The 12,406-nt window shown below is 39.2% G+C and overlaps 1 protein-coding gene across 1 annotated transcript in view; it reads left to right on the forward strand.

Moving 5' to 3' along the window:
- OSBPL1A (oxysterol binding protein like 1A) overlaps positions 1-12,406 on the forward strand; it is a 208,454-nt gene that overhangs the window by 51,072 nt on the left and 144,976 nt on the right. Inside the window, exons 9-12 of the mRNA XM_060170508.1 lie at positions 9,273-9,334; positions 9,437-9,481; positions 10,330-10,403; positions 10,517-10,580. Coding sequence (XP_060026491.1) covers positions 9,273-9,334; positions 9,437-9,481; positions 10,330-10,403; positions 10,517-10,580 — 245 coding nt within the window. The remainder of the gene's footprint in view (positions 1-9,272; positions 9,335-9,436; positions 9,482-10,329; positions 10,404-10,516; positions 10,581-12,406) is intronic.

Below are 12,406 nucleotides of genomic sequence, written 5' to 3' on the forward strand. Positions count from 1 at the left end.
CCCTAGGTGGGCAGGGAGGATAGCTGTTGAGAGGCTGTTGGGATAATCGGGATGAGAGGTAATATTGGCTTGGATCAGGATAGTGGCAGTAAAAGAGGTAGTAAGTGGTTGGATTTTTTGTTTTACATATTTTGAAGGTAGAGTGGTTAGGATTTTCTGATGGCTTGGATGTGAGGTATGAAAGAAAGGAGTCAAGGATGACTTTCCAGTGTTTGAACTGAGGACCTGAAAGAATGGAATTTCCAATTCATGAGAAGGAGAAGACTGCAGGAGGGGCAGGTTAGCAGTTGCTGAGAATTAGGGGCTTGGTTTTTAAGACATTAAGAATTTGAAATACTATACTATACAATCTAAATGATAGAGTTGGAAGTAGAAGTTTGAGTTTAGGGGAGAGGTCTGGGTGGAGATACAAATTTGGGAATCATTAGTATATACTGTAGAGTTAGTTAAAGTCATGGAATGTATAAAATCACTTAGCAAGATCTTGAATTGGTATTGGTTCAGGGTAGGTGAACAGTTTAGAAATTAAAACATGTACACATGGGAACTTAGTAGGTGACAAAAGTGGCGTGATAGGTGGATGAGGAAAGAATCTAGTAATTAGCTGTCCATATAGTAACAGGTAATTTTAGATACCCATTTCATAGTGGATACTAAATTCCAGGTAGTTTAAAGACCTATATGTGCAATACAAACTTCAGACATCAGGAGAGGCTTCTGCTTTTGGCCATAATAGAGTTACAGGGACCTGATTTACCTCCCTTTCTCCACACCTGTTAACACTGTATTGGAAAACCTAGCCAGCGCAACAAAGCAAGAAAAAGAAATAGAAGACATTCAGACTGAAAAAGAATTCTTATTCTTCTGATCATCCAGGTAAAAAAATTCTAAGAAATTTACAACAACCTGGTAGAATTAATTAGTGAGCTAGTTCAACATACAAAAATCAATTATATTTCTGTATACTAGTCAGAAGTAGAAAATGAAAAAGCATATTATTTATAATGGCATTAAAATTTCATGAAATACTTGGGAATAAACTTGATACAAGATGTGTAAGACTTGTGCACATTGAACATTGGTGAGAGAAATTTAAGAATATCTGTATGGGGAAGGGTACTATTTTCAGGGATCAGGAGAGAGAGAGAGAGAGAGAGAGAGAGAGAGAATAATTATATCCGATGGTATCATTCAGACTGAATCCAAAGGCCTGAGCCCTGGGGAGGGGGGGCAGCCAGAGTCCAGAGTACCAGGAGATCCAATGTTCGAGGGCAGAAATAGATGGATTTCCCAGTTCAAGAAGAGAGAGAATTTGTCCTTTCTCTGCCTTTTTGTTCTATTCAGGCCCTCAGTGGATTGGATGATGCTACCCACATTGGTGAGGTCAGATCTTTACTCAGTCTACTGATTCAAATGCTAATCTCACCCAGAAACACCCTCACAGACACACCCAGAAATGTTACTATTATTTACTATCTAGGTATTCCTTAGCCTAGTCACTGTGGTAAGGATAGATATATAGGTCTATGGAACAGGAGAGAGTGCAGAAATATATAAATATATTTATACACAATTGATTTTTGCCAAAGGTGTCAAAGGCAATCAGTGAGGAAAGGATAAAATTGTCAACAGATGACACTGAAAAAGTTGGGTTGCTGTATTCAAAACAAGGAACGTGTGTAAAAATTAGATCTAGATGGGTCACAGAAATGAACATAAGAGTTAAAACCATAAAACTCTAGAAGAAAATACAGGAGAAAATCTTAGTTACCTTGGGTTTTGCAAAGATTTCTTAAATATGACACAAAGGATGAGTGATAAAATATTGATAAATTGGATTGTCAAAATTAGGAAGTTTTTCTCTTCAATAAGCACTGTTATGAAAATGCAAGCTATTTTATGGGAGGAAATATTGGCAAAACATGTACAAGAGTGCACCTGTATCTAGGATATGTACAGAACCCTTATAACTCTAACAGGAAGATAAACAACCCAATTCTAAAAAGGTTCAGGCACTTCTTCAAAGATAACACAGATGGCAAAAAACACATGACTGAAGGCTCTACATGGAGGTATAAAACCTAAATTAAAATTCCTTTACGTGAAAAATATGCATTTACATAAATGCAAGGAGTATGTACTATGATGTTTATTTCAGCTCTTTTTAAAATAGTAAAAAAGAATCATGATTACCTTTGAAAGTTAGTAGCAGTTTACAGAATGATTTAACATTGAGGGGTAAACTTCTAAAAGTAATGGAAGGTGGGTACAGATATCTGGAAGGTTCAGCATTCCTGTTGGAGATGTTACAGTGTTCTTGATAAAAGTCAAGATGGTGCTTTCTGAAAAAGTGTAATTTTTTAAATCATAAGAGTAATAGTATCTGCATTTTAGGAAGTTTTAAAAATACAGAAAAAAGCATAAATTACTCCAATACAATCTCTGGTACTTTGGCATATTATATACCCTTTGAATCTATTTTCATACCTATTTTACAGCATTTTTTAAAATTGCAAAACAAATGCTTTTTTTTTTTTTTTTTTATGGCCAAAGTGAGGAAAATGAAGGCACCAAAAAAGTACAATCACCTATACCCAAATATCCAAAGATTTAGTTTTTAGTTGTTTTAGTTGTTGTTCTGTTGTGGACTAGATTTTTTTTTAAGTTTTAAATAATAGATACCAACTCAAGAGTGTGAGCAGGGACTTCCCTGGTGGTCCAGTGGTAAAGAATCCACCTTACAATGGAGGGGACTCGGGTTTGATCTCTGGTCAGGGAACTAAGATCCCACGTGCCGCGGGGCATCTAAGCCCACGTGCCACAACTACTGAGCTCATGCGCCTCAACTAGAGAGCCTGTGTGCTGCAAACTACAGAGCCCATGTGCCCTGGAACCCACGTGCCACAGCTACAGAGCTCACGCACCCCAGAGCCTGTGCACCACAACTAGAGAAGAGAAAACCTGCATGCCACAACTAGAGAGAAGCCCATGCATCACAATGAAAGATCCTGCATGTCTCAATAAAGATCCGTGTGCAGTACAAACATGGCTGCTAGGGCTTTCCCCTGGGGGGTGTGAAAAGGGCAGAGGATGCTCAGAGAATGGTGGAGTATGGGCCGACAAGCACCTAAGAAAGTATCTACCATTCCTTTTAGTTTATGGCTTGTAAACAGAGTTGACATATTAAAATCCTGCTCTTTATTAAACGGCAACAGTTTTCCATGTCGTTACAGGAAGCATAGTCTTCATGGCTCACCTTCTGCATAGTATTTCATGTGGATGTAATATAATCCACTCCACACCCACAAACCTTCAGTGATAAGGACAATAATAATTTCTATATTTTTTTATGACTGAATTTTCCTACTCTTTTTAAACAAGGATGTTTTAAATTTTTTTATATAAATTTTTTATTTAATTTTGGCTGCGTTGGGTCTTCTTGCTGCGCATGGGCTTTCTCTAGTTGTGGCAAGCGGGAGCTGCTCTTCGTTGTGGTGCACGGGCTTCTCATTGCAGTGGCTTCTCGTTGCAGAGCACAGGCTCTAGGTGCACGAGCTTCAATAGTTGTGGCTCGTGGGCTCAGTAGTTGTGGCGCCCGGGCCTAGTTGCTCTATGGCATGTGGGATCTTCCCGGACCAGGGATCGAACCCATGTCCCCTGCATTGGCAGGTGGATTCTTAACCACTGCGCCACCAGGGAAGCCCTGTTTTAAATTTTTAGTCAAACTTCTTGATCCTCTTCTTTGATTTCTTCTAACACTTCTAAGCTTAGGTAGAGCTTTGGTAAATACTCGATTCTGTTTTCTCCTGGTGTATCTGTATCACATTCATTCAGCAAATACTGAGCCTCTACTGTGTGCCAGGAGCTGTCGCAGGTACGGGCAACCCAACAGCGAACAAAATCCGACTGTCCCCATACTTGTGTTCTGGTGGGAGGAGATAGACAAAGCATAAATACACATACAGTGTTGGACAGTGAGGTGAGGAAAAATAAAATGGGCTAAAGGGGATAGAGGGCGATTCAGTGGGGAGGGAGGCTTTTGTTTTGGAAAGGGGGGAAGGGAAGGGAAGGCCTCTGAAGAGACTGTGAGCAAAGAGCCACATGAGGAAGGGAGTGAGCTGTGGTGAAGGATTCTGGCAGAAGAGCAGTGAAAGCAGAGGGCAAGCAAGTGTAAAGGCTCTGGGGTAGGAGGGCACTTGGCATATTTGAAGAAGGAAGCTGCTGGGTTGCCTAGAGCGGGCTCCTCAGGGACACAGGTAACGTCATAAGGCAGCCAGAGGCCCAGCCCTGTTGGTCGGTGTCGAGGGTTTTGAGCAGGAAAGGCCAGGAGGCTCTCAAATTGCTAATCACTTATCCTTGCACCCTTTATCAAGCAGCCTTTCCTTTTCCTTTGTTTTGTTATGCCTTTCTCATACTCTTGAAGAATTTACTTTTTTTGTGTGTTTTCTGTGCTCTTTTATTGCCTCAGCTGTCCCTTCACCCGCGGTGCACTTTTTTTTTTTAACATCTTTATTGGAGTATAATTGCTTTACAATGGTGTGTTAGTTTCTGCTTTATAACAATGTGAATCAGTTATACATATACCTATGTTCCATCTCTTCCCTCTTGTGTCTCCCTCCCTCCCACCCTCCCTATCCCACCCCTCTAGGTGGTCACAAAGCACCGAGCTGATCTCCCTGTGCTATGTGGCTGCTTCCCACTAGCTAAGTGTCCATCAGCAGATGAATGGATAACGAAGATGTGGCACATATATAAAATGGAATATTACTCAGCCATAAAAAGAAGTGGTGCACTTTTAATGGTTGTTTTTGTAAGGCTTTAATAGCTGATGACGTTTCCCCTTACTGTTCTTTTTTGAGTATTTTCCTTGACTATTTGTTTTTCCAAATGGCATTTAAAATAATTATTATTTAAAATAATTTTCTTAGGTTCTTAGTAAAAATGCTGTTGACATCTAATTGAGATTGTGTTCTATGTAAATTATTTGAGGAGTGTTGACATTTATGTTTTGTTTTCCCATTAAGGGACAAATCTGTATCAGGCAAAAATTTAAATATAGGATCCTTCCCATTTTTTTACTTTATTTTGTTGTGGTTGATAAGAGATGTAGTGCGATTTTGAAACAAGTGGTTATGTTGCCTATCCCGATAAGGGGGCTATTTCATTCAGTTCTAAAAGCACTTTATTAAATTCTCACTGTGTGCCAGGCACTGTGGGCATTGAATCCAGCAGAGAGGGCTCTGTGTAGGACTTCAGCTAGTTGGCAGGAGTTCAGAATTTATTTTTGGTGTTAGGACAGAAGTCTGTGAAAGAAATCACATTGTCTTTCTCCTTTCTGCCTGAAAGTGCCCTGCAGATAGAGTAGAAATAACGAATTGGCAGACCTTTTCATAAGACATCCTCCTGTTTGCTAGCTAGAAAACCTCAAGTGATTATCAGTTGCTCAGTTAACATTTTAAAAAGTTTTTTCCCCACTGAAAGAGTAATATATGACGAGTTCAAGTTTTACCTGTCAGCAGTCTGATAAATCTACCTCTAAAGTAAATCTCAAAGCCACATAGTTTTCTCCATACCTACTAGTGTCTCCATTTTACCGCTGACTCTCTAGTTCAAGCCACCAGTATCTTTCTGTTTTTTTAAATTAACTTTTATTGGAGTATAGTTGATTTACAATGTTTTAGTTTCAGGTGTACAGCAAAGTGAATCAGTTGTACATATATCCACTCTTTTAGATTCTTTCCCCATATAGGTCATTACAGAGTATCGAGTAGAGTTCCCTGTGCTATACAGTAGGTCCTTATTAGTTTTCTATATTTTATATAGGACTGTGTGTATGTTAATCCCAATCTCCCAATTTATACACCCCCTCCCTTTCCCCCTTGGTAACCATAAGTTTGTTTTCTACATCTGTGACTCTATTTCTGTTTTGTAAATAAGTTCATCTGCACTATTTTTTTAGATTCCACATATAAGCAATATCATATGATATTTGTCTTTCTTGGACTTACTTCACTCAGGATGACAATCTCTAGGTCCATCCATGTCACTGCAAATGGCATTATTTCATTCTTTTTTTTATGGCTGAGTAATATTTCATTGTATATACGTACCACATCTTCTTTACCCATTCCTCTGTCGGTGGACATTTAGGTTGCTTCCACATCTTGGCTATTGTAAATAGTGCTGCAGTGAACATTGTGGTACATGTATCCTTTCGAATTACGGTTTTCTCCAGATATATGCCCAGGAGTGGGATTGCTGGATCATATGGTAGCTCTTTTAGTTTTTTTAAAAAACAATTTATGGTAGTCTTTTTAGTTTTTTGTTTTTTGTTTTTTTTTGCGGTACGCGGGCTTCTCACTGTTGTGGCCTCTTCCGTTGCGGAGCACAGGCTCCGGACACGCAGGCTCAGCGGCCATGGCTCACGGGCCCAGCCGCTCCACGGCATGTGGGATCTTCCCGGACCGGGGCACGAACCCATGTCCCCTGCATCGGCAGGCGGACTCTCAACCACTGCGCCACCAGGGAAGCCCTCTTTTTAGTTTTTTAAGGAACCTCCATACTGTTCTCCATAGTGGCTCTACCAATTTACATTTCCACCAACAGTGTAGGAGCGTTTCCTTTTCTCCACACCCTCTCCAGCATTTATTGTTTGTAAATTATTTGGTGATGGCTACTCTGACTGGTGTGAGATAATACCTCATTGTAGTTTTGATTTGTATTTCTCTAGAAATTAGTGATGTTGAGCATCTATTCATGTGCCTCTTGGCCATTTGTATGTCTTCTTTGGAGAAATGTCTATTTAGGTCTTCTTCCCATTTTTTGATTGGATTGTTTGTTTTTTGATATTGAGCTGCATGAGCTCTTTGTATATCACCAGTATCTTTCACCTGGACCTTTGCTATTGCTTTGTAACTTGTATCCCTTCTTTTCTCTTGCCCACAATTACAGGGTTTTTCCATACAGTAGCTGCAGTGATCTTTTTTTTTTTTTTTTTACTTTTTATTATTAAAATTATCAAAGCTTACTAAATAGAATAGTATAATTGATGTACTCCTCACCCTCTTTCAGGAATTGTTAATAATGGCCATTCCCCCGAGGTCATCTTATTTTGGCTATAAATATTTAAGTACATTTGTATAAGGTCTCCTTTTAAGAAAAACACCATAACCATGTGATAGTTGCACAACTCTGTGAATATTCTAAAAACCACTGAATTGTACACTTTACATGAGTAAATTGTATGGTATGTGAATTCTCTCTCAGTAGAGCTATTTAAAGAAATAGCCATGGGCTTCCCTGGTGGCGCAGTGGTTGGGAGTCCGCCTGCCGATGCAGGGGACACGGGTTCATGCCCCAGTCCGGGAGGATCCCACATGCCGTGGAGTGGCTGGGCCCATGAGCCATGGCCGCTGAGCCTGCGCGTCCGGAGCCTGTGCTCCGCTGCGCGAGAGGCTGCAACGGTGAGAGGCCCGCGTACCGCAAAAAAAAAAAAAAAAAGAAGAAATAGCCACAATGGCATTATCCTATTAATAATTTTATAATTTCTCAAAACCATCAAACAGCCAAAGTTCACATTTCCCCAGATGTTCTGATTAAGTTCTTTTAACACTTTGACGGAGTTTGAAACATAAGTCAGATCAGGCTACTCTTTAACCTAAAACCTTTCAGTGGCTTTCCATCATATTTAGAATAAAACCCAAACTCCTTGTACTGGTCCACAAAGGTCTGACCCACAGAGGCCTTGTATGATGTGCCTTCTTTCTTCCTTTGCCTTTCTCTCTTGCCTACCTAATTGTTGCTACCTCAGGGCCTTTGCATCAGCTGTTCCCTCTGCTTGCAGTTCCCTTCCCCTGTATTCTCACAAGGCTGGATCCTTCCTTTCAGCTTAAACATCCCTCCCTCAGAGAGAGGCTTTCCTCCATCAGTCCCCCAGTCTCCAATCTAAAGTGGTATTCCAGTCATTCTCTCAGAACATTCACTTAAAAATGTTGGCAAACATGGTTTATTTGCTGTATCCTTTTTTTAAGTTGTGTCTTTCCCTTTTTCTACGCCTCCCCCCACCTAATTTTTTCAGTCATGTTCACTACTGAATCCCCAGTACCTAAAATATTAATTGGCACATAATAGACTCTCATTAGGAGATAGTTTTACAAGAAATTGTCCAACACGTACCAGGTGTTTGGTATTTATAAAAAGGTTATTTGATAGAATGTTATCACCTTAAATAGAGTTCCAGTCTGATATGTTATGAAAGGGCTGGGTTTTTCGTTTTAAATTTTTATGTGTAGATTTTGTTTCTCTAGTAATTAGAAGCTCTTTGAGGTTATGAGACGATTATTCTTTTAGTTTGCATCCTTCATATAGTGTCCTGCTCACTTCAGAACTCGGTAAATAACTTACAAACAAATTGCATTTTTGTTGTTTGGAAAAACGTAGAGTGCTTGCACGTGTAGGCTTGAGAAAGTTACCATGATACCTTGCTGGTTTCATTCTCAGTTACCACTTTTTCCTTTTGTCCTCAATTGTGGACCATCACACCGTTACTCTTGAGTTGTCTCTGCTACCTGTTCTCCAGTGAGGTAGTTGAAGAGCAGCTGTGGTGGCTGAATAATACTCCCCCAATGATGTGATTAGTTAAGTATCTTGAGATACCGAGATAATCTTGAATTCTCTAGGTGGGCCCAGTGTAATCACAAGGGTCCTTCCTTTTGGGGGAGGAGGCAGGAGGATCAGAATATTGAGGGAGAAAAATGTAAGCATGGAAGCAGAGGTTGGAATGATGCACTTTGAAGATGGAGGGAGGGACCACGAATCAAGGGGATGTAGGGGACCTCTGGAAAAGGCAAGGGAACAGGTTCTCGTCAAGAGCCTCCAGAGGAAGGCAGCCCTGCCAACACCTTGATTATTAGCCCAGTGAAACTGACTGTAGATTTCTGACCTCCCGAACTGTAAGAGAATAATTTGTATTGTTTTAAACCGGTAAGTATGTTGTAATTTGTTACAACAGCCATAGGAAACTGATACAGTGACTTAAGGCAAGAAAGCTTGAAAGATCACAAAACCTGTACAGAGTGTTCAAAGTTTAGTTTGATTTGCTGGCTTAATGGTTACTGAAAAGGATGCTGTAAAGAATTGAGATGGCAGCTTCAGGTCGGTGATTTGGGGTGTAGTTGATGGAATAATGAAAGAATATTATGTGCTACAATACAAGCATCAATTTTAGTGTAGAATTAAGCTCTTGATGGCTTTTTTCCTTGTATTTTGCACAGATCAGAAACCTCTTGATCTTGCCCAGGGTGCTGAAATGAAACACGTTCTTCTTGGTAATAAGGTATGTATGTGGTAATGGATTACATTTATATAATGTAGAAAAAAATTTTGAATTCTTGAAATACATAGATGCGTTTTTAATGAAAACATGTTTTTCCGATAGGTCATCTACAAAGCATTGAAACGATACGAAGGCCCTCTCTGGAAGGTAGGTTGGGATGGTTTTTTAATTATAAAACTGGAAAAAAAAAGATTCTCAGGTGCTCTCTTGTTAAAACTCTTTTTCATTCTTTTCTGAAGTATATGTGATTTAATAATTATTCGATCTTATCATGTAAACTATTTTTATACTGCTGGACTTTATTAGGCATCCAGTGATTGTAGCAGTTAACTGTTGGTCTAACACTTTTAGGTGACCAAGTTTGTACAGAGAAGAGTGGAGGAATTTGTTTTTTCTTACTTAAGCATAGGGTTACAGTATCATCTTTGTTATGAACATGGATCCATGGAGGACTCAGGAGGAATTTAATATTTGAATTGTCACAGAGCACACATATAAAATCTTTCTGGTTCTAAAAATTTCTTTGCTTTTTGGACTTCAGTTATTTTCTAGAATTAACTGTTTTGGAGCATATAGTTTCTTCTGCATTTGCAGCTGCTCCTTCTGTATACTTATGTACATGTATGCTTATATTGTATAGAATTTAGGATAATTCTCTTTATTTAGAAACTCAGGCCTTTGAGGAAACTGTCTCTGAAGCTCACAACTGATATATTTCCTATAAATATCCTTGCGCAGTATTGTCAAAACTATAAACTGTGTTCATCGTTGATCTTACCAATATGGCATTTCTTCTGTTCCTGTCACCCTGTAGTAGTATGTTTTCATTTCTGCACCCAGTTCCTCAGTTCATGTTTGTTCATTTTTGAGTGTGCAGTGGTACTGTCCGGCTGAAAGGCTCAGATAGAACTGTCATAACTTAATTACTTTTTATCAGTCAAGTATTTGAATCTAGATGTATCAACTTGGAAAAATCTTTGTTGTTTTTCCCTTAGAGTTCAAGATTTTTTGGCTGGAGATTATTCTGGGTAGTGTTAGAACATGGAGTCCTCTCATGGTATAGGAAACAGTAAGTATTATGATCCTAATACTTGTTGAATTTCAGCATCTAAATTTTGAATGATTAAAAGTTTTCACTAATCTCTTTTCCTTTTGCCTTGATAATTTATATTTATTTTGAAGGCCCGATGCAGTCCATAATATTTATCGCCAGGGATGCAAACACCTAACTCAAGCAGTATGCACGGTAGGATGACACATGCATCTTTTGCTTAAACTGTGAAATCAGTCCTGCAAGTGATTTCCCTAAATCATTGGTATAAGCTGCCTTGTAAAATCTTGGGTTAGAAAGCACTTGTGCAGTTGAGTTGGCCCTCCGTATCTGCGAGTTCTGCATCTGCTAATTCAACCAACTGTGGATCAAAACTATATAGGAAAAGGAATTCCAGAAAGTTCCAAAAAGCAGAATTTGAATTTGCCGTGCACCAGCAACTATTTACATAGCATTTACATTGTGTTAGGTATTATAAATAATCTAGAGATGATTTAAAGTAAGCAGGAGGATGTGCATAGGTTGTATGCAAATACTATGCCATTTTATAGAAGGACTTCGTGCTTCCATGGATTTTGGTATCCTTCAGGTGTCCTGGAACCAATTCCCCCACAGATACCGAGGGATGACTGTATATGTTTTTATTTGAGAACAAGTAAAGTTGTGGAATTCCATTTAAAAAATATAATCAAGTTAAAAAAAATCTCTACGTATTGTGGAATAAGAGATGCATGTTCCAAAAACATTTATACAGAACTTTTACCATTTTGTATGTGTATGTATATACGTATGTATGTGTATATATTCACACATAATGTATGCGCATACATATCTGCATATATATGTGTAGGTGTGCGTGTATTTGTACATGGGTAAATCTGGAAAATGGACATTTTTCTGGTGGTAAAATTTAAAGCCTATATCAAAATTGGGATTTTTAGGTTCTGCATGTTCACTTCTGGCTGTTTTGCTTTTACCAGCCAGGAGAAAGAATTTTTCCTCCTTTGAGATTAGCCTAAACTGGAGCCTAGACATACTTTTTGCTTGCTGCTTCAAGTTCTTTAGGGTTTTCAACATGTCACGGCAGTGCACCCGCTCTTTGGACCACAGCCCCTGCCTTTCCGTGTGAACTCCCGGAGGACCAGCAGCGTCGCCCTTGGGCCGTCACAGGCTCAGTCACCTGCCCCTGCTCTCAGGCCTCCTTACACATGCCGGTCCCCTAGTGTCCTCACTCCCCTTCCTCCCTTCGCATGAGACCAGAGGGCCAGGGAACTGCTCTCTAGTCTTAGCCGTCTAATCTTCTCGTTTCTTCTGTTGGTGCAGTCCTGGCCATTCTCTTCTGTTCCAGCTTTTGATTCATTTATTTAACACTAAGGTTTGTCTATCTTAAAACAAAAAATTAAACAAGTTGCTCCCTCACCCTTTTAAAATTTCCCGATTTTTAACTTCTTTAGAATTGATAGCTTCTGCTGTGTTATGCTTCACCTTGTTTTATAACTTTTGCTTCTTGTATGAGTGTTTACTTAGAGGCTACCTTTATGAATCCATATTGATACAAGGTAACAGGCATTCAGTGACTCCTATGAGGCAGGCTCTGTTCACTTTCTAGATTCTTAAGGTAGAAGCTTAGGTTATTGATTTGAGACTTTTTTTCTTTTCTAATACAGGTGTTTGCACCTATAAGTTTTGTTTAATTGTGGTAAAATACACATAACATAAAACCATCTTAACCATTTTTAAGTTCAGTAGCGTTAACTCTGTTCACTTTGTTGTACAGTAGGTCTCTAGAACTTTTTCATCTTGCAGAACTGAAACTCGATACTCATTGAATAGCGCCTCTCTATTTCCAGTACCTCAGCCCACTGGCAACCACCATTCTACTTTCTGTTTCTATGCTTTTGACTACTTTAGATACCTCACATGAGTGGAATTGTACAGTATTTGTCTGGCTTATTTCACTTAGCATAATGTCCTCAAGGTTCATCCATGTTATAACATGTGACAGGATTTCTTTTTTTAAG

Source organism: Lagenorhynchus albirostris, chromosome 14 (genome assembly GCF_949774975.1).
Source record: "Lagenorhynchus albirostris chromosome 14, mLagAlb1.1, whole genome shotgun sequence".
Taxonomy (NCBI): domain Eukaryota; kingdom Metazoa; phylum Chordata; class Mammalia; order Artiodactyla; family Delphinidae; genus Lagenorhynchus; species Lagenorhynchus albirostris.